This window comes from Pelodiscus sinensis, chromosome 1, assembly GCF_049634645.1.
Source record: "Pelodiscus sinensis isolate JC-2024 chromosome 1, ASM4963464v1, whole genome shotgun sequence".
In the NCBI taxonomy this organism is placed as follows: domain Eukaryota; kingdom Metazoa; phylum Chordata; order Testudines; family Trionychidae; genus Pelodiscus; species Pelodiscus sinensis.
Genome location: NC_134711.1, coordinates 308,324,282 through 308,347,334, shown reverse-complemented (window position 1 = coordinate 308,347,334; position 23,053 = coordinate 308,324,282). Strand labels below are relative to the sequence as shown.

General features: G+C 43.9%; 1 protein-coding gene across 9 annotated transcripts in view; it reads left to right on the top strand.

Moving 5' to 3' along the window:
* Positions 1-7,314: 7,314 nt before the first annotated feature.
* LOC102455710 (Putative N-acetylated-alpha-linked acidic dipeptidase) overlaps positions 7,315-23,053 on the top strand; it is a 54,272-nt gene continuing 38,533 nt past the window's right edge. For 5 of the 9 annotated variants that reach the window (XR_012900762.1, XM_075919386.1, XM_075919385.1 and 2 more), the window contains exons 1-4: positions 7,630-7,960; positions 9,260-9,368; positions 15,306-15,492; positions 16,569-16,670. Coding sequence is in view for 8 of the 9 variants with exons in the window: in XM_075919386.1 (XP_075775501.1) it covers positions 7,684-7,960; positions 9,260-9,368; positions 15,306-15,492; positions 16,569-16,670 (675 nt within the window). In the remaining variant the exon portion in view is untranslated. The other 4 variants (XM_006118380.4, XM_075919388.1, XM_075919387.1 and 1 more) reach the window with 4 other exon arrangements.

Genomic DNA, 23,053 nt, shown 5'->3' with positions numbered 1-23,053 from the left:
GAACTAGTGATTCATGGCTGCCTGTTATTCAAACAGACAGCTCCCATTGGTCAGTTTCTAGCCGGCTTCTGGCCAATGGAATTGTGCTGGGGGCAGGAGTTATCCCTGAAGCCTTCTCCCCCTCACAGTTTTTAAAGAGAAATGGCCTCTCACCCACTTTTCTGAGCAGTGTGCAAGGCTGAGGGACAAGCAGGGAAGCCTTCCTTGGGCTCCCCACAGCATTCATGGGCCAGATCCCATGGCTTGGTGGGCCACATCTGGCCCACGGGCTGTATTTTGCCCAGACCTGGACTAGAGGAAAGTTCTCAGGAGCAGACTGCATTTTCATCATATGAAGAAGCGGGTTTTGCCCATGAAAGCTATGATTCTATATATTTTTGTTAGTCTCTAAGTGCCACAACACTACTAGTTGCTTTTAAAGTTACAGACTAACATGGCTACCCTTGTGATGTATTTTCATAGACACATTTACTTTGCTTAGGGATAGATCTGCATTGCCAAAGTGATCAGTTTGGGCTGTTTTGGTTTGTGACTCATTTTACTATTGAATGTAGGGGTAATGAAATGTTGTTATCCTTATTGTATGAGGGAGGGGCAGTGTACTTAGCTAGCCCTAATTCAGCAGGTCACCCTAACTTGAACATTGTTTATTAAACAAAGGCTAATGATACCAAATGCAAGTGAGGGTACGTCCCGGAAAAGCTTTGCCATGTCCAAGGAAAGCGTCTGCTTTTCCAGAAAAAAAATTCAGAAAAGCAAATGTGTTTTTTCAGCATCCCTGTAAACCTCTTTCTATGAGGAAGAAGGGATGTTCTGAAAGAGGCTTTTTGCCGACATTTGGCCCAGTGTAGACGGGAATTGTTGGAAAAGCCTCTTTCGGAAGAAAAGCAGAAAAAGATATGCAAATTGCAGTTTGCAATTTGTGTATCTTTTTCCGATAGTATTTTGTAATCTAGATACAGGCTAAGAGTTGAAAAGGAGAGGAATTGGGGGTGTGCAGCTGTTGAAATGGTCTTTGAAGCTATGTGCAAGAATACATCTATGAGGTCAGTTCATTGTGGCTGTCGTTGGAGTCCACTATAAGCCTTCAATTGACTTCACTGAGGGTACGTCTACACTCGCCCCCTAGTTCGAACTAGGGAAGCTAATGAGGACGACCAAAATTGCAAATGAAGTGTGGGATTTAAATATCCCGCACTTCATTAGCATGTTCCTGGGCGGTCGCCATTTTGGAAACTGATTAGCCCGGAATAACTGCCCGCATCTATACGCGGCAGTGAAATGGGAGTTCGAAGTAAACCCCTAACTCTAGCTGAAGTGCTAGAGATTCATGCACTAAGCTCCAGAAGTCCCAGATTTGGTTCCACCTGTTGGCATTACAAATATATCAGGAAAGGGAGATGGAGTGAAATAACTCCTGCATGTGAAAAATAAGACACAAGGTGCTTCAGTACTTTGTGTTGACAGGTACAAAATGGTAGGTGGATCATTCAAATTTGGTGGAGGGAGGATAGGAGAATGCATCCCTTACGTCTCATTTCCTGCTCTCCTATTGACACAATCTGTATATGCCTCCTTTAATTCATGTAAGCGTGTAATAATAAACGATCTTCCAGAGGTTTAATTGTCAGGTTTAATTAATAGGCTCTTTAGAATAATACTTGGCACTTACATTTGCAAAGTACATTTAATCTCTTCCCAACACCCGTGGGAGATCGGATGTGAAAACACTTGTCTTTTTATACCTAGGGATTCAGGGCTAGCTACTGATCCTAACTGCAAATTAGTGGTGGTACAAATTTACCCCATAAGTTGACCCACAGAAGTGAATGGACCTACTAGAGAAACTATGAATGAGACGTAGATAACAAAAACAAACTCACTGCCTCTTGAACTGATTTGTTTGTTAGGGCAGAATAAACCTTCCCAGGCTCCTAAGACAACCTCCTGTCTCCATACCCAGCTGCCAGGCAGTCAATAAAGGGTATGCCTCCTCTGCAATTAGACACCCAGTGCTGGCACCTGCCAGCTGACTCAGGCTAGGGGCTGTTTAAATGCAGTGTAACCATTTACTCTTCCTTAAATAGGCTGCAAGGCAGGCTCATCATCTTAGGCTGTGTCTCAGGCCTATCTGGCATTTCTGTGGAGGAATTCTAGAGCATTTTGCATTAGTCACCATCTCCAGGTTGTCAAGGTGTGTCTACACTGCACCCGTAGCTTGAAATAAGCTACACATTTTGAGCTAAGCAAATTCTGTAGCTTATTTCAAGTGTATTTTGAAATAAACTGCTATTCCGGAACAAGGTTTACAGGGATATTGGAACAGCGAGCCCATTATTTTGAAATAACAGGCTTGTTTAAAAGATGCAGAATAGCTATTTCAGGATACTGGAAGTATCCTGAAATAGCCCCGCAGTGTAGACGGACTTTCAGAGAGCCCCCAGAGAGCAAACATTCATGGACTATATTCAGAGTAAATGAATGCAGACATGCTTACAGCCTCAACTGCTACCAGAGATTGAACTAGAAGCTCCACAGCTACTGCAAAGGGAAACTGCACACTTGGAATTAACTAGAAGTTTTACTGGCGTTGCTCCAGTCCTTAACTCAATTATTTTTTGTTTTTCTTCATTTAAATCATTGCTCTGGGATGGGGCTGAGGGGTTCAGTATGCAGGCTGCTCTGGGGAGAGAGGACCACCTCAGCTCTTTCTCACTGCAGCAGCTTGGGACCAGGTGAGAGGCACCTCTCATTGGCCGTGGCAGTTCCAACCAGCACAGCTGGGGGAGGAGTGCATGTTCATCTGCCCCCTTCACTCTCCAGTCAGATCAAGGAATGGAGCAAACTGTGCACTTTCCCCTTGCTCCCTGACAAAGGGGAACAGCCAGCAATGAATTTGGGAGGGGAAGGGCTGTAGTCCCCATCATCTCCCTCACAGGTGCCTGGGGAACAGGAGGCTTAAGACTGGGGCAGTCCCGAATGGGGGAAAGGGTGCCCCCAACCAGCCTCTTTCAGCTGCCTGGTGATTCTCTCTTTTCTGTATGATTTTATGCATCCCTTGTACACATTGAGGAGGGAGCGTCAGCCCTGCTCCCCCTTACCTTGGTTTAAGTGATGATAAGAGGAAGCTGTATAATGAATTTGCTGATCCTAGCTCTTGCTATTTATCAGGTGTTCTTTTTATGCATCACTTTATGAATCAGGCTGGGGAGCTTCAGCCTCTGCATTCCTCCCCACCCCCCAACCAAACCCTAGCCTTTCTTTAAATTAGAATAAGAGGACGCTGGATACCAGATTTGGTAGTCCTAGCTCTTACCATTTAGGAGAAGTCCTTGAATAAAGGGACAGACAGACTTACTCGCTTACAGATAAATCCTCTCAAATATATAGTAGACTAGAAGACTTACCCAGCATTGCCCAGGTCCTATGGGGCAGGGCCTGGTAGGTGTAAGAGGGCAGAGCCTTGGAGTGCTGGGGGAGTGTAGGGCAGGAGGCTGGGGGCATGGGAATGTCAGAGTGAGTGTTGGGGGTTGAGGAGGGGCTCAGAGCAGGGGGTCCCATTCAGCAGGGCTTTCTCTCTCCCCCAGCCCATCTGACCACGTGGGCCTTCTCCCCTCCCCCACCACTGGCTGCCAGGGATCCTCTGCCCCCCTCTCCCCCCAGGCCTCCCGGCTGCCAAGGGCATTCTCTCTCCCTCCCGCCAACTCCTCCTCAGTCACCAGGGCCCTTCTCTACCCCTCAGCCACCAGAAGCCTTTTCTCTCCCCTCCTCCAGTGCTGCAGCCAAGGCTGGTATGGGCGGGAGAGGTTTGGGTCAGGGGATCTACCTACTTGGTCCGGTGGCAGACAAGATGGCAATCTCCAGCCTTGCTCGCCACTCTCTTGGTGGTGAGGCTGCCTCAAGTGGTCACTCTGAAGTATAGCTCTCCCCTGCTCTCACTGCTCCCAGTGGCCACTCTCGGTATTGTGTCCCTCTTTTCTGCCTCCTCCCTTTCCATGTTATGGAAAATGACACGTCCCGTTTTCCTGGCAAACCTAGGGTCCTAGATGATATGCAATATAAATAATAAAACCAGAAGTGATTTTATTTTTACTAGGGAAAACTTTATCACGCCGCATGACACTGGACTGAATGATTAAGAGATTACCTGTGTCCTGCAACTTAACAGACAGAAGGTTTGTTTGTTTGTTTGTTTGTTTGCTTGCTTGTTTGTTTTTTGCCTTTCAAACTATTCACATTTGAAAAAAAAAAGAAAAAAACATAATTCTGTGTCTACCCCAAATGTTTCACTAACGAATTAGAATAGCTGGTGGACTCCTCTTTAGTTCTCCACTAAATCACAGGTGGAAAAGAAATAATAACTTCCCACCTTAGCCACATATCCAATTAGCTACATGATTTCACAAAGAAACTCTGTAATCCTGTGTAATACTTTGCACTCACATAACACCTTCTGCTTAGGAGCCTACAAGTGCAAGACAAATATGATTGAATTAAGCTCATAATGTCCCTGTGGTCCACTTATTTTGTTTAGTCAGGTTTGGTCACTGCGCCTCTCTATGCCTCTAGACCCATCACAAAATTGGATATAAAACAGGCATACCGTGAACAAGGCATACCGGAGCGGTTGACAAAGGCTTCCCTTGTCGACCGCGGCACGTCTAGACTGCCATGCTGTACCGGATTAGCTGTTCGTCGGCACAGTGCAGCAGCCATGTTTATTTTAATGAAGTGGGGATTATTTAAATCCCCGCTTCTTTGACTATGCCGAATAAACTAATTTACATGGCTCCGTCGACAGAGCCATGTAGTCTAGACACACCCATACAGAACAAAAGAATAAGTTTCTTCTACAATCTGAGCTGAGAGCCAGCTGGGCTTTTAACTCAAGCAGTACAGGATCATACACTACACTTAACTGCTACAAGGCAGATTTGAACTTGGAACCTCTGAAGCTTAGTATAGGAGCCTCTTGAGCTTGAGCTAAAAAGCTTGCTGGCGCTTAGCTTAGGCTGTAGAGTGCCCTTCTTCTTATCTCCTGCTGTAAGTGGTCTAAGGGCCACTACATGAGACAGAAGACCATCCTAGGTATGTGGGTTACAAAAGCTCTACAGCTACATCTAGGCTACGTCTAGATTGGCACGATTTTCCGCACATGCTTTTAACGTAAAAGTTTTTCCGTTAAAAGAATTTGCGGAAAAGAGCGTCTAGATTGGCACGGACGCTTTTGCGCAAAAGCACTTTTTGCAGAAAAGCATCCGTGCCTATCTAGACGCAGTTTTGCACAAGAAAGCCCCGATCGCCATTTTCACCATCGGGGCTTTTTTGCGCAAAACAGTCCTGAACTGTCTACACTGGTCCTCTTGCACAAATACTGTTGCGCAAGAGGGCTTTTTCCCGAACGGGAGCATCATAGTATTTGTGGAAGAACACTGACAATCTTACATCAGATCGTCAGTGCTCTTGTGAAAATTCAAGGGCCAGTGTAGACAGCTGGCAAGTTTTTCCTCAAAAGCGGCTGCTTTTGCGGAAAAACGTGCCAGACTAGAAGCAGCCCTACAGTATGAGTTTTCTTGGCAAAATATATGCTAATAAGGGACTCATTTGCACGAGTCACAATCTCATTTGCATATTTTTTGACAATCCATTTTTGCGCTAGGGCTGTGTCTAGACTGCATCCCTTTTCCGTAAAAGGGATGCAAATTAGACATATCGCAATTGCAAATGAAGTGGGGATTTAAATCCCCCCGCTTCATTTGCATAAATACAGCTGCCGCATTTTTCCGGCTCAGAGCTTTGCAGGAAAAAAGCACCAGTCTAGATGGGGATCTTTTGGAAAATAAAGCCTTTTCCGAAAGATCCCTTATTCCTCTTAAAAAAAAAAAGGGATCTTTCGGAAAAAGCTTTATTTTCCGAAAGATCCCCGTCTAGACTGGCGCTTTTTTCCGGCAAAGCTCCGAGCTGGAAAAAAAGTGGCAGCCATGTTTATGCAAATGAAGCGGAGGGGATTTAAATCCCGGCTTCATTTGCAATTGCAATGTGTCTAATTTGCATCCCTTTTACAGAAAAGGGATGCAGTCTAGACACAGCCTAGGTGTTTTTGAGCAAAAACAAGCAGCATGGACATTTCAAAAAACCCTTTTCCCGCATGATTGGTAAACCATCTTTTTTGGGGCATAAGTATCTTGTGGGGAAAAAGGGTTTTTATGCAAAAAGAAAACATCCATACTGATTGTTTTTGCGTAAAACACCTAGTGCAAAAATGGATCGGCAGAAAATATGCAAATGAGATCACGACTCATGCAAATGAGTCCATCATTAGCATATTTCTTTCAGAGAAAACTCACAGTGTAGACAGAGCCTACAGGTTCTAGGTTCAGTTCTGCCTCTGTGTGTGAAATAAACAGCTCTTTTTGAGGGTTGAAGCTCAGGGCATGTCTTCTCTGGTGAGTTGTTTTGAAAGAACTCTCCTTGTTTCAAAATAACAAGGCAAGTGTCCACACTACCAAGACTATTATTTCAAAATAATGGGCTTGTTATTTTGAAATAACTCCTGCTTGTGAAGAGGAATAAGCTTATTTCAAAATAGTTATTTTGGGAGTTATCATTTTGAAATAACTTATTTTGAAATAACCTGGAAATGTAGACATAGCCTCAGTAATCTGATAATGGAGGATACTCTATAACACTATGGAGGTATGAGGGTGAGAATGCCATGATATCTGAAATCCAGGGTCCCAAACATGAGGGGACTCAATAAAGAACACAATTGCAGCTACCCAGATTTCCACACAGCTTGAGTCCCAGTTTATTCCCCTTTGTTTACCAGGGACTATATGCCCAGTATGGAAATCCTGAGTGCACACAAAGACATAAGCAGCTGATTAATATACTGCAAGTAAATGTATAGCAGTGAGCAAAGAGGAAGAAACGAAGCCTGTCTGCACCAGCTGAGTGGACAGGTTTAAACATAGGGGCATAAGAGCAAGCAAGCAAGAGGGGAAGCAGGGAATAGAAAATGCCCCTGGGCTACGCTGGCTTCGCACAGTGCCATTCCCCCAAACCCTAGTCAGACCATCTTCTCCCTCTCCCATGTGTGCCTCCCACTAGAAAATCAATCCCAGCTTCTTTTTACTTCTCAAAGTCTGACTCGGGATCCGGATCTCACGGGGCTATTAAATCTGAGCCCTTCTCTAATCGAAAGACGGTGCAAAATCCTGCTTCTTTAACGGGCCGGGAACTAGCTCAGCTGCCTAGCCGGGAAGTCGCCGTGCGTGCGCTACGCAGAGAGAGGGGCCGGGCTCGGGCTGGGTTCAAGGGGGGGGCGTAGTCCGTGATCTCCCTTCCCTGCCTGCTGGAGCGAAGAGGACTTCGCCCCGGCGCTGAGACTCTGGGGCCGCACCGCGGGGTGTAGGCCGGCAGGGCCAGCATGTGGACCGCGCTCCGGAGCGGCGCAGAGCGGAGCTCGCCGTGGGGCAGCAGGGGTCGCCTCTATGCCCTGAGCCTGGCGGCAGCGGCCGGGCTACTACTACTCGGGTTTCTCATCGGTACTGGGGCAGGGCTGGGCTGCTTCTCTCCATCCCGCTGCGTGCCCGGAGCCAGACTTGGGGTGGGGGTCAGTAGCGGAACAGGGGGGGGGATCAGGGTTTCCTCCGGGCCCACAAAGGGAGTGAGCCACTTCAGATGAGGTCGGGTTTGGGTTTGTCTCGGAGATCAAGCCCGCTCGGCTTTGCAGTCCCCCGGACCAGCAGCCCTGATTCGCGGCAGCTGTGCTCACAAGCAAGCGGGGGAAGAGAGACAGAAATAGTCCGGAGTTTTAAACCGCGTGGTTTTGTGTGTGTGTGTGTGTGTGTGTGTGTGTGTGTGTGTGTTTGGGAGGGAGGTTGTTTTACAGTGAGCCGTGGAGAGGAACTGCAGGGACAAGACAGGGAGGCTGACAGACTGAAACCACATGCCCCAGGTGCATAGCTGCAGACCTGTTGTTAGAGAGCACCTGCTTTTTCTTCTAGCAGGAGATTTTTATTTTAACTTGTCTGCCCCACTGCTGAACTGAGCAGTTTTCAACAGGAAACTTCCATTTCCTTTTCCCCACTCCGAGTTCCACAGGTTAGAGGAAAGTAGTAATGGGAAAAGGCATAAGAAAATCCTAAAGACAAGTCCTGCCTTTAATCTTGGGAGGTTTTTTTTTTTTTGCTATGTAGTCATGGTTTGTGTCAATAGAAAGCCTTGACTGAATTGTTCCCTGCTCACAAAAATATGAAATCTGTATCAGGTTGCACTACTGAGTAGCCTGCCCCCCTCATATTCCCCTTTCTAAATTTTTAAAACTTCAGAGGGGTAGCCGAGTTAGTCTGTAACAGGAAAAACTTAAAAAACAACAAATAGACTGGTAGCACCTTAAAGACTAACAAAACATGTAGATGGTATCATGGGCTTTTGTGGGCGCAATCCACTTCTTCAGATGACAGGAGTATTACATCTTGAAATTATAGATGTAATCTCTGCTTTATTAACACAGAAAACTCTGGGGATGGAGATGCCATTTTAAAAATGGAACTCAGAACTATTAAAATTGTATTTTCTATTACAGGTGGCCTTGGTGGGTCAAAGCCTCAATCTTTACTGTTTTATCTGATCCCCTCCCCCCCCCCAAAAAAATGTTTATTTAGGAAGTTTGAATGAGTCTACAAATCCTTGCCCTGTAAATATCAAAAACAAAAGAATCACTACAACTATTAGCTTTTGTTTAAGGTGATGTTATAATAAATATTTCATAGAAGAAAATTCCAGAGTATGCAGAACCCACTGTCACAGATTTACATGTCACTCTATGAATGTGCAACCCACATCCTTTTTCAGTTCTGTGCATCTTTCTGCAAATGCTGTCTGATGTGAATTGAACCAATACACATTGAAGTGCTCAATAATTTGGTGGCTTGGTGCTTATGGAAAGGTACATGGAACTCTTCAAAATCCACAGTCAAGTAGGGTTGCACTGATGAATAGAGATGTTACCTCCCCTCCCCTCCCCTCCCCTCCATTCCTAGTCTATCCTACCTATCCAGGCTATAAACTTTCTTACTTTGTGTTGCTTCAATGCCCAGCATGTCAGACTTTGATCTTCGTTGGGGCCTCTAAACACTAGTGTAATAAAACCACTAATAAAAGGCATGATAAAATCTTGAAATGATACTAAAAAAGATTGTCATGGGCCATAGAAATAATGTTTTCCTAGTGCTGTTGTTATTATATTTTGCAGGCTGGTTTGCAAAACCTACTGTTGAGGTGACAGCCACTAGTTCTCATGAAAAAGTGAAGAAGGCATTTATGGCTGAGTTGAAAGCTGAAAATATCAAGCAGTTTCTATAGTAAGTGAAATTTGTATTTATCTGTCCACGAAATTTACTTGTGATTAACTGGCACAATGACTAGGTTTGTGAACAGACTTGGGGTTGTAACCTGTGTTGAAAATAGCCCTGTGAGTAGTGTTCCTTGCAAGCCGCACGCTTGTGCGGCCACTCGGGAGATTCAAATGCCCCCCAGCAGATCAGCAGAATGCCCAAAGTGAGGTTTTTTGTTGCTACTGGTGGTGCATATTTGCATATGCCTTGGTGCAATAAGGAAAAAATCTGCACATGGATGAAAAGATTAGAGGCAACAGTGTCTGAGAGCCATGCTTGATGGTGGAATCCATCGCAGCGCCTCCTGTCACTTCTTAATTTTTGTGGAAAACAAGGTTCCTCTACAGTGAGCAAGGTTCAATGATTTCAGTGTGGTCAGACCCTCACTCTGTGCTTCTTTGGGGTTGTGAACAATTTTAGAGGCCTTAGAGGTTAATGCTGCCACCGAATCAGAGCCCAGCCTTTCCTACCTCAATCAGTTTCCATTTTTAGGGAAGCGTTTACCCTGCACCAATTTTCAGGCAATGCTCTTACTTCAAAGAGAGAGATAAAAGTAGATTGGGGTCCTAAATCTGGTTTCACTCCACTGAAGTTAGCGGAGTTACATCAGCGTAAATGAGAGGAGAACTAGATAGCAGGTTCTTGACTTCTAGATTATTTGCAGGTTAGCTTCCCCTCGCTTTCTGCTCTGGCCTCATATTACCATTTGTTATGTCAAAAATCACATGGCCTTCTCATTTTTGTCTGGCAACTCCTTCCATGTGGATCCCATGCCTGGAATCCTCTCTTTGACATGCCTCCAAACTCTAATCTTTTGTAATGAGAATTATTTATATGGGCATGTGGAAATGGGGTAGATACCAGCAGGCCAATTTAAAAACTGATCACTTATCAAAAATTAGGTCTGTGGATCTCTCACCTTCAAGTTCTTTCTTAAGGATATGTTTAATCCAAAAGGGAAAAGGCTTATTCCACTCACCCATTCCAAACCATGCTACCTAAGAAGAGAGGCCTAGGTCCTCTATGGTATGTAGACACCTAGCTCTCACTGGTTTCAGGATCTGGTCCAAAATTCTTAAAATAATCTTGTCCCTGTGTTGAAGCCCTAGCTAGAAGGCCGTTGCATCTCCTGAAAATTCAGAGAATTGTAGAAGGGAGGAACATAGATTATAAAAAAATCTCATAATAGTCCTTAATTTCCATAATTTATTTTTGAAATTTTGACTTGGGAAAAGTTGAGACACATTTAGTAATCTATGTGAGGCAGTTGGGTAAATTCTTTTGATGAAATCCATTGATTGTTAGTAATTATATTCTTAATTCCAGTCAGGAACTGCCCAGAAACCTTTGTTTATTGCTGGTAATTAACCTTCAGCATAAAAAAGTATCAGTGATTTCAGAGTAATTAAACACAAAGCCAAATCCCTTAAGTCCCAACCTTTTAACATGGTGTACCTAGGTGCAAATGTTCTTAGAAAAGCTCTCACTTGGTGAGTCCATGGCAATTCCACTGAAATGATATTACTAGGGGGCTGTGCCCCCTGCTCACTGCACTTGACAACCCTCCTGTCACGGGGGGCAGGCAATCCAATGCTCCCACCAGCCACCGGAGAAGGCCGTGTTGCAGCCACACCATCCTGGTGCCTCACTCCCCTTCCCCCCTTCGCCAGCCCCGTTCTCTCCTCTTACCAACCAGGGCCCCCTTCTCCCTGCCCCCTCCCACCTCAGCCAGCTAGGGTCCCCTTCTCCCTCCCCCCACCAGCCGGGGTCCCTTCTCCCTCCCCCCTCAGCTCCCTGCCAGCCAGGGTCTCTTGTCTCTCCTCACCCCCCACCGTGTCCAATCCATAATTCTAGTGGCTGGCCAGCAGCATGCACCAGGCCTGGCTCTAACCTCAGCAGCCAGGCCCAGTTTTCCCCCTGTGCTCCAGGAAGGGCCAGACCCAAACTGTACCAGCCCTGTTTTCACTCCAGGAGGGGCTGGGCCTGGCCACTGGGAAAGGGAGGGAAGGGTTGGGCTGTAAGTAGCCCCAATCCTCCACATGGGTACTGGGAAGGGTCAGGTGGGGGGAGGGCAGGGCATGTTCCTATGGGATGCACAGTGAAGTGATGATGTCACTGTTGTCCCACAGGAAACACATTTTATAGGTATAGTAAGAAATGTGTTTGCCACAGACATAATAATTTAAGAATGACCATACTGGGTGAGACCCAAGGTCCATCTAATCCAGTATTCTGTCTTCCGACGGTGAACAATGCCAGGTGCCTCAGAGAAACTGAACAAAATAGGCAGCCATAAAGTGATCCCTCCCCTGTTACCCATTACCAGCCTCTGGCAAACAGAGGCTAGGGATACCATTTCAAGAAGTGGGCATAACATGGATTTATACAGAGGCAATAAGATATTATCTGTTTTATTCACTGTCCCTTTTTGAAACAATTCATAACATTCTGTTTGCTTTTTTGACTGCTGCTGTACTTTGAGTGGATGTTTTCATTGCAGTTATTAAATTACCCTGAAGCTGCTCCTTTTTTACTAAGTAATGACCATAAATTGGACTAAAGGATTGTACAGCCAATAACATTTTAAACCAGGATTTGTTTATTATCAAAGTAATATGGTTGCTAATAATCATTTTCGTAGGATTGTTTTCTGCCACCAGAATACCCTCACCTTTATGTCCAGAGCAAACATTGCTGCCTCAGTGTGTGAAACACAGGCAGCTGGGGTAGAATAGGGTAGATACACAATAGTAATACTGTACAGCAAATTGAAGTGGGAAATTGAATCCAACATCCAATTAAAACAGCAAAGGGAATGTAAAGATAGAGAATTCGGTTGCTTGAAATGGACCTTAACCAAGATGCAGACTTAAAGGTTCCAATCTTTAATATAAATTGCCATTGAATCTTTAATGATAACATATGGTCAGGGTCTAAATTCTGCATGTCATCCAGGAGTTGACACCTTCATCAAAACAGTCACCCCACCACAGTGTTTTGACAAAAGTAGAGGAGCAAAGATTTTTTCACTGATCTAGGAAGCCAGGGCCAGAGTTGATCACCATTGTATCTCTGTAGTTCACATAACATTGAATTACTGACTAATATAGTGACTCTAGGACTTGGCTAGTAACTGCTCTCTATAAAAGTTCAATTGCCTCTTTGTCACCAGAATGCTAGAATGTCTGGTATTCTCTCTAGATTAGGGTTCAAATTCTAGTGCGCACAAGGATGCCCTAAATGTGAAATGTATTTACAAGTACTTAATCTAGTATTTTCAAAAAGCAACATCAGTCTAATCAGGTTGAACCTCTCTAGTCTGGCACTTTCTGGTCCAGCAACATCCCTGGTCCTGCATGACTTTAGTTAGCTGGATGTCTACTTATGGATGTGGCCAAGTTTCCTGTGGTCCCATAAAGTTTGGTTACAGCCACCAGTCCTGAGCAATGCCAGGTAGATCTAGTTAAAAATAAGTATTTAATCAAGTGATATAAAATGAAGGAAACATTAGATATGTATACACATTAATAAATAGCTTCTCATACTACTATACTTTTGTAAAAGTTAAATAAAAATCTACATTGAATGTTACATGAGCAACATTTTACGTTTTCAAGACAGGAGGAAAAAGCTGCAGACCTTTCAGTTTAGTGCAGGAGCGAGGAACCTTTTTTGGGTTGGGGGCCACTGACTTACAGAAAAATCAGTTGGGGGCCACACACAAAGAGGAGCAAAACCACCAAAGTGATGAGCAAAACCACCAAAAACAAAACCTCACTGACGTGGCCTCCAGCTGAGACGCAGAAATTCCCTTTGCACACCAGAGCCTGGGGGGCCTGGCTACTAGATAGTGTGTAATCCAGCCCCACAGAGAATTGGAGTGTGGGTCGGGGGAGGGGGGAGGGGTGCAGCACCAGCATGGGCTCCCCAGTGCTGGGTGGGGAGCACTGAGGGCCAGATCCATGCAAGCAGGGGGCCACATCCAGTTCCTGGTCCTTAGGTTCCACACCCTGGTAGTGGACTGATCTGAGGTCTCATATCATTTGTGTGCACCCAAAGAAGGGTAAAGGAGGGCAGCATGAAACACTCTGCAGAAGCAGTGAGAAGAGCAGAACTGTTTGAACTAGTTACAGAGGGTAAACATTTCTGAAGTGCCTAAATTACTTAGGCCCTTAAAAATCCCATTTTCAAAAGTGACTTAGGTTCCTAAGTGTCACTGAAAGTTAATACGAATTAGGCTCCTAGGTGCCAGAATTCTAAAAATATTTAAGCCCCTAAAAATCCAGACAGGTTTTTTCAAAAGTGCCTAGGTACCTAACTTCCATTGAAATCAATGGGAGGTAGGCTTCTAGGTGATTTTGAAAAATTTCACTAGGCATTTTAAGTGTCTTAATACCTTCAATATTTTGGCTTCAGTCATATGAAAATGGAACTTAGGATCCTAGCACAGTTTTTTTTAGAAATTTTTGCCTTTACTTATTGTTTCTGTTTGTGAATCACTATCAAGCTGATAGTGATTTCTTCATGTGGATTTGTTATAAATACTAGCCAAATTAAGATCTGGATACTTGTATTCCCCCCCCCCCCCCCCCCCGATAGTATCTGAGTGCCTCACAAACAGTAGATGAGTTTGTACCCACAACTCCTCTGTGCTCTGTGGAAGTGCTTTTCCTCTGTTTATACACAGACAAAAATCTGATGTTAAGTGACTTGCCCAAATCTGTAGCAGAGCTACTGTCTCTTTCCAGTGCCCTAACCACAAAGCCTCAGTACTCTCCATAAATAATGTTTTTGAACTATGGTTGTTCACAACCTTTTTGCAGACTGTTCTCTCTGTCTATTCGCTGTTAATTATTCATGATATGTGGTGAGTCATCTAAATCACAAAGTACTGGTTTTGATCTCTGATTGGATGACTGAATCTTTTTAAAGAGACAAGGAGTACAGTGAACCCTCGTTTATCGCGGTAGATAGGTTCCAAACCCGACCGCGATAGCTGAAAATCCGCGAAGTAGGGACACCATATGTACGTACTGTAAATAGAAACCGATAGGTCCCCCCACCCCCTACAAAGTTTCCCCTGTGATTAGCCTATACTGTATTGTAATTCCATATCATTCTTTAATGCTGCACAAAAGCCATCTGTAATGACGAATGATATGAAAGTATAAAGACAATAGGCAAGCACGATATGATACGGATATAAAAAAAGTCCGCGAAGTCGTGAATCCGCGATGGTCGAACCGCGAAGTAGCGAGGGCTCACTGTAATAGTCAATTTACAGTATGAGCTTTTTGGACAAATAATCATTAGTGCTAAAATTCGTGAAGACTTGGGATGACCATCATGGATGTTGCCTATAATGTGACCTCATGAACAGTAACAAATCAAATTTAGAGATCAGATTTTCAGTACATTTGTAAATTAGTTTCTTCAGTGTTGGGCTGTAGTACAGGGGAATAATTATTATATCTAGTTCTTAATTATCTCTATGAACACTCTTATTCATTGCAAAGGAAGTTGGTATCATTATCCATCCCCATGTTAGAGATGGGAAAACGTAATCACAAAGCAGTGAAAGGACTCTTCCAGGAGGCCAATGGCAAAGATGGAAATAGAACCCAGGTCTCCTGAGTTTCAGTGCAGTGTTCTGTGCACTAGGTAATACTGCTTCCCAGAAGGGGATGATCATAATAGTTAAGGGGAACTTGAAGTCTTTGATATATATGTTTATGAAACTGATGTAAAACTAAAAGTTCAGGGTTGATTAGGGAGCTGGTTTATTCTGGGTAGTTCTGTTGGCTTTTAATATGTTGTAAAATGTACTTCCCATTTAGACCAAGAAGGTTACTTCTAATTACAAACTCCACTTCCTAGTATTAAATGCCCATTTCTTTCCCTCAGTAATTTTACACGGCGCCCTCATCTCGCAGGCACAGATGAGAACCTGCACTTTGCACAGCAAATCCAAGCCCAGTGGAAGGAATTTGGATTGGATTTGGCTGAGCTGGTTCCCTATGATGTCCTGTTGTCCTACCCTAATGGGAGTAATCCCAACTACATCTCAATTATTGATGAGCATGGAAATGAGGTAAAGAAAACATAAAGTTTTGCAACTCAGGGGTTGTGTATACAGGAAAGTTGATTTGGATTAGAGTAGGATGTGACTCTAAAGTGGAATAGTTAATCCTTATTAACTCTGTTTGTGGATGCCCTTATTCTGGATTAGGAGTGCTTTATTCTTAATTATCTTAATCCATTGAAAGATGAAGTGGATTAAAACTATTCAAAATAAGAGTGTTCACAGAGATAATTAATCAGGATTAGCTCTTCATAAACAAGCCCTAAGAAGAAAAACTCACTTTCAGATACCTTGGGATAAGAAACTGTAGATGCAAGGAGGGAGAATCTAACCTTTGTTGCACTAATGATTTACTGTATGAAAATCACACTGGAGCCAATTCAGAGCTCATTGAAGTCAGTAATTAGAGATGGTCACTGACGTCAGCAGACTCTGGGGGAAAAACTAAGACCTTAATTTGTTTGTACCTTAATTTTCCCTACTGTTTATCGTCAGTGATAACACTTATCCATATTTTTCGAATGTGTTGAGAACGGATGGAAGAAGTACTACATAACTGCTTATTATTACTGCTTTATTTTTAAACTGCCATGAGAAAAAAGTTGTGTTCAGCATCATGACTCACAGTACTTGTAATTATGTGGTGTTCAGACTTAGCAGCTTTAAGGCTGGCAATGTGTTTCTAGGGCTAGAGTGTGGGACTAAGGCTCTAGCTATACAAAAAAACTGGATATGTAGTTCATCACCAGTGCAGCATCTTTACTGGTGGAAGCTGTGATGTATATAAAACTCAGGCACTTTTACCATCGTGTTGTCTAACCCTTGGTTACCTATTGTGCAAAGAGAGCCACATGCGTGGGCCACCATGCCCATGCATATTTTATTGGGGCTTCATGCTGGTGCATGGGTTGGGTCCATCTGCTCTCTTTCCAAGATCAGGGCCTAAGCCTGCAACATGAATCACAGGTCAGGAGGAACTCTGTCTTAACTATAGAACTAGATTCAATTCTGAACCATAACTACCTGAGAAATATGGACTGGGCCTCTTTCTAATATTATGTCTCTTTTTTCCTCTTTCAAACTAGGTCTTCAATACATCATTATTTGAGCCTCCCCCTCCAGGATATGAGATGGTTACAGATGTTGTGCCTCCCTACAGTGCTTTCTCAGCTCAAGGGGTACCAGAGGTAAAGAGATTAGAACTCTGACATTCCAGGCTTCCAGCCCTACATCAGGGTTGCCAGTTTAGCTTCAATATCTCAGAACATGGCCATATAAATATGTCATATAAACATAAGATATCCTGGCCCTGTTGAAGTGTTAAATGCTAATTTTTCCTTCATGTAGACAAGAACAGTCATGTTTCAAAACACATTAGCTTAACCAGCAAGCACAGTGGACTAATGTATATTACATTTTAATGTGATAGCTAGCACCCGTGTTCCCTGTAAACTGTGTGCTTGGGTGGCCAGCCAGGAGAAATTAAATGCTACCCAGCTGATTAGCAGAGCACCCACAGCATGTGTTTATATTGATGGTGCACATCTGCACATGCCTCAGTCCACATAACAAAATTTGTTCCACCCATGGATGGAAAAAGAGGGAACATCAGCTAGGACATGTTAAAATGAATACTTTTCCTAAGGTACACATGGTGGGTAGATTTTTTTAAAGGGTCACGTGGCATATTGGTCTCTAGCTCCCATTGAAATTCAATAAAAGTTAAGTGCTCTTTGTTCTTCTAAAAATCTACCCCGTGGCCTCTCAAGGTAAAAATAAAAATGATTAACATCACATTATCTAAGTGATATGAATTTAATCTTTTCTAATACAATGTATTTTCCCAATAGACACAAGCCTTATTATGAGCCATGCATGTTTAGTCCAACCCAAGGTTCTTCAAAATATATTTATATGAAGTATTAGCTGGTGATGAAAGGCTGGGTACACATGAGTGTCTCTGTGGCTATACTATCACACAACCTATAGACGAATGTAGGTACCTTACTGTTGGGCTGTTTCCGAAAGTGCCAGTATTTCGGTGAATGCTGCCGGGGGAACCGAACCTGGGCTCTCAGGAGCTTAGTGCATGAACCTCAACAGCTTGAGCTAAAAGCCAGCTGTCTCTCAAGGCCATAGACCAAACTCATTCTTTCTCTCCTGCAAATGGTCTAAGTACCACTATGTGGGACAGTGAACCACAACATTGCCATAGTGCCAGCACAGCAATATCTTGTGTGTCTCTCACTGCCAGAACAAAAAACAGGACTATGTAGCACTTTAAAGACTAACAAGATGGTTTATTAGGTGATGAGCTTTCGTGGGCCAGACCCACTTCCTTGGATCTATTTGATCTGAGGAAGTGGGTCTGGCCCACGAAAGCTCATCACCTAATAAACCATCTTGATAGTCTTTAAAGTGCTACATAGTCCTGTTTTTTGTTCCAGCTACACCAGACTAACACGGCTACATTTCTATCTCACTGCCAGGTTATTCTAAGAAAGCACCACATTTCTAGGAATGATGAAACGGCATTTGGCACGCATCGTGGTCTGGCTTCTTCATTTCTTATGTGACCAGAACTCCCATTGACTGTGGCTGGAGTGTAAAGGAATGAAGGCTCAGACCTCTATGTGGTGTGAGAAGTTTTGGTTGCAAACAATTTTGGCAAATTATCCTTGTCAGGGTGAGGGCACTGACCATGCCAAAGGGCTCTGGAAATAAGTGTGTATGGTGGGTTGTTCTTACAGCACTACCTCTTAGGCTGAAGTATCATGCTACCCTCTACATTCAGTCAGTTCAGCTGCCCATTGCAGAAGAGTTCAGAAAAGTTTTTTTTTTTGTCTCTTTCCCAGCCCCCTGCACATGCGTTAGGCACAGTCTAGTTTTTGTTAAATCCCAGTGTTCCCGAGTTAATGGATATTGGCACTTCAGCACATTCCATGGAGTGTTATTTTTGGTGCCTCCTATTTTGCAGAGGGTTCCAAAGGACAGAAGGTTCCTTGTAAAACTGGTCTATATAGCAGTTGCTTTCCTTTGTTGTATCCTTACTACGTATAAGTGGATTTAGTCACCAGTTTGTAAGCTTAGAAAAGATTTATGTGAGCACAGTACCTTTCTTAACTATTTAATTCAGGCTGTTAATTACTGTGATGTTTTCGTGTGTAGTTTAGCAATAGGCTGCACAAGTCTCGAAAATTAAAGGAACCCTGCTCAGAGTTTGATTTAATATTCAGGATGGGAAATCAGACCAGATAATCTCTATTCAGCAGGGTATTTTCAGTTAATGACATTTTTAGAGCGACAGCAGGACATTTAGAGCAAGATATATGGGAACACTCATGGATTATGATCTATCATAAAATAGTATCCTGAGAAAAACACTATGGCTGTGTCATTTTATTTGTTTTCTGGGGAGCCACAATAGCTGATAGGAAATAGGGGACTAATACAAATAGTTCTGAAAGGCTGAAGCCTCCTTTTCAAAAAACTAATTAAAATGAATGCTATCTGAGGGGGAAAAAAATGATGCCTGAGAGACACCAGACTAGCATCTTGTTCTGAAAAGAGACAAATGTTCCTTACTCGTGGTCACACTGTTGGCAGAATCTTCATACAGCTAGCTGGTGCTGTCAACAATGAAGTATTCCAATGGGCTGCTCCATTACGTATCAGAAAATTCCAGATGTTGGATTTTCTTTTTATAATAATTATTTGCTTTTACCCCCTAGTCCTCACACTGTTTGTTTTAGCTTTTGTGAGAAGTCCAGGATTAGCAGTCCTGGAAACTTGAAATCTCTAGTTTTCCCATGCAACCAGAGCAGTACAATCTCCTTCCATGAAAACTGCCTCACCCTGGTATTCATTATGTGTATAATCATACAATGTAGGGACCCCAGACACCTAACAAGAGGCAGTCCCAGTCCCAGCAATCTTAGGGTATGTCTACACTAGCCCTCAGATCGATCCAGGGAGGCTAATGAGGGCAACCGAAATTGCAAATCCCACGCTTGATTTGCATGTTCCCGGCCGGTCGCCATTTTAGAAATTGACTAGCCCGAAGTAACTGCCCACGTCTACACGCGGCAGTGAAATGGGATTCTGAAATAAAGCCCTAACTCGAATTAGCTGATATTCCTCCTGCAATGAGGTTTACCAGCTAATTCGACTTAGGGCTTTAAGTCGAATTAGCTGGTAAACCTCATTGCAGGAGGAATATCAGCTAATTCGAGTTAGGGCTTTATTTCAGAATCCCATTTCACTGCCGCGTGTAGACGCGGGCAGTTACTTCAGGCTAGTCAATTTCTAAAATGGCGACTGGCCGGGAACATGCAAATTAAGCACGGGATATTTAAATCCCGCGCTTCATTTGCAATTTCAGTCGCCCTCATTAGCCTCCCTCGATCGATCTAGGGGGCTAGTGTAGACATACCCTTACAATCTGAGCAGACAGAAAGTAGGAGAGAGGAAGTATTAACCCCAGTCCCAGGTGGGGCACTGATACACAGAAGGGAGTGACATGGCTGAGGGTCCACAGAGAGTCTGTGACCATCAGGAATTAAAACTCAGGTTTTGTGAGTCCCACTCTAGTGCCCCAGCCACAAGTTCTTCCTTGCCAAGGCAAATGAGTTCCTTATTAGTCTCAATACCATCACTGATCGTTTTTGTATCATTCATGAAACATTATGCGGGCTCCTTTAGGAGGGGCAATGTTGGTACAGCTGCACAAGACAAAGAGTCCTTTTCTTGCTAGGGATCCCCACCCCATTACAAGTTCATTTTAATCAGGGGCCAAATCCTGCTTGCGGTTTTTCCTTGGCGTGATCTAGGGAGCACGTTTCAATCCTGTTACTGAAATGAAAGAATGGTTGGGGTGACTGCCTTGTTTCTGACAGAATTCTCCCTTCTCTTGATACCCCATCAGGGCTGGTGCATACCTAGGGCACATACAAATATTTCTGATGCGGAAGTTTATGCTAGCAGTGTATTTGGCCCCATACACACTGCCAGAGGTACGGATAGCCTCTGCAAGCCTCTGGGCAAGGGGTGTGTGTGTGTGCACTCCAGGAAGGGCAGGGCCAGGGCAGCCAGCCCTCAATGCCACCTGGAGCATGGCACACCTCATCCCCAGTGCTCAGAGCTGCCTGGAGCACGTGTCATAGTGCAGAACTCCAGATGGTGATTTAAAAGGCGTGGATGGGCTCTCGCCACTGCCGCTGTAGCAATGGCAGTAGCTGGGAGCTCCAGGCCCCTTGGAATTGCCAGGCCTCAGGGCAGCAGTCCCCTTTGTCCTCCCCTCCCCCTGTCAGCGGGCCTGCGCACTGAAGAAAAAGATGGCAACTTGCCCTTTGTAGGTATAAATGTGACTTCTAGCGGGAAACAGAAGCTCCTGCAGCTTGGAGCAGCACTCCCCCAGCCAACAAATGCAGGTAAGGACACATCATAGTGCTGTGCTGAGTGCTCCACAGCTAACCTCTCTGTCGTGGGAGTGACTAAGTTCCTTGTCCACAAGGCACTTAACGGGATGAGTGCAAGCTACCTCAAAGACAACCATTCATGACCTCTAACACAGCTGTGCTTTACTGGGACAACACAACTAGCCTGGCACACAATAAGGCTCTTATGTGCAGACAAAGCGTTCAGTGTCCGAACTGCAGCTATGGAACAGAGGAGATCATGGGAATTGTCATAAGGGATCAGACCTAATTCCATCTATTCCAGTGTCCTGTCTCAGGTAGTGGCCAATACTAGATACATCAGAGGAAGGTGCAAGAACCCTTCAGTAGACTGATGTGGGATAATCTCACCCATAAACCCTTCAGTAGACTGATGTGGGATAATCTCACCCATAAATCTCACCCAGAACATAATTTGTTGGACATAAGTCAACATGGTTTCTGTAAAGGGAAATCCTGTCTTACTAATCTATTAGAATTCTTTGAAGGGGTTAACAAACATGTGGACAAGGGGGATCCAATAGATATAGTATACTTGGATTTTCAGAAAGCCTTTGACAAGGTCCCTCACCAAAGGCTCTTGTGTAAATTACATGGCCATGGGATAAGAGGGAAGGTCCTTTCTTGGATGGAGAACTGGTTAAAAGGCAGGAAACAAAGGGTAGGAATAAATGGTAAATTTTCAGATTGGAGAGGGGTAACTAGTGGTGTACCCCAAGGGTCAGTCCTGGGACCAGTCCTTCTCAACTTATTCATAAATGATCTGGAGAAAGGTGTAAGCAGTGAGGTAGTAAAGTTTGCAGATGATACCAAACTGTTTAGGATAGTCAAGACAGAAGCAGACTGTGAGGGACTCCACGAAGATCTCACCAAACTGAGTGATTGGGCAACAAAATGGCAAATGAAATTTAATGTGGATAAGTGTAAAGTAATGCACATCGGGAAAAATAACCCCAACTATACGTACAGTATGATGGGGGCTAATTTGGCTACAACAAATCAGGAAAGAGATCTTGGAGTTATCGTGGACAGTTCTCTGAAAACTTCTACGCAGTGTGCAGTGGCGGTCAAAAAGGCAAATAGGATGCTAGGAATTATTAGGAAAGGGATAGAAAATAAGACCCAGAATATCTTACTGCCCCTGTATAAAACTATGGTACGCCCACATCTTGAATACTGTGTACAGATGTGGTCTCCTCACCTCAAAAAAGATATTTTGGCCTTGGAAAGGGTTCAGAAAAGGGCAACTAAAATGATTAGGGGTTTGGAACAGGTCCCATATGAGGAGAGGCTAAAGAGACTGGGACTTTTCATTTTAGAAAAGAGGAGACTGAGGGGGGATATGATAGAGGTCTATAAAATCATGAGTGGTGTGGAGAGGGCTGATAAAGAAATGTTATTTATTAGTTCCCATAATAGAAGAACTAGAGGACACCAAATGAAATTAATGGGTAGCAGGTTTAAAACTAATAAAAGGAAGTTCTTTACACAGCGTGTTGTCAGCCTGTGGAACTCCTTGCCAGAGGAGGCTGTGAAGGCTAGGACTATAATAGAGTTTAAAGAGAAGCTGGATAAATTCATGGAGGTTAGGTCCATAAAAGGCTATTAGCCAGGGGATAAAATGGTGTCCTTGGCCTCTGTTTGTCAGAGGCTGGAGAGGGATGGCAGGAGACAAATCGCTTGATCATTGTCTTCGGTCCACCCTCTCTGGGGCACCTGGTGCTGGCCACTGTCGGTAGACAGGATACTGGGCTAGATGGATCTTTGGTCTGACCCAGTACAGCCGTTCTTATGTTCTTTTGAATAGTGACTGACTGGCTTATATGTCAAAGCTTTAGGTTTCCAAAGTTTTAGTTATTAATCATAACTCTGAGTATTCTTGTTATCCAGATAAAAATCCAGTTTCCTTTTAAACCTTAGAAAATGCTCTACCTCAATGACTTCCTGTGGCAATGGTTTCCACAGTTTAACTGTGCAAAAAATCAAGTACAAAATATTTCGTGTGTTTCCCACCTTTGAATTTCATTGACTGTTCCCTTGCTGTTGTGTTCCAAGGAGGACAGAAGTTCCCAGTCTCCCTTCTCTAGACCATTCATTAGTTCATTTACTTTTGT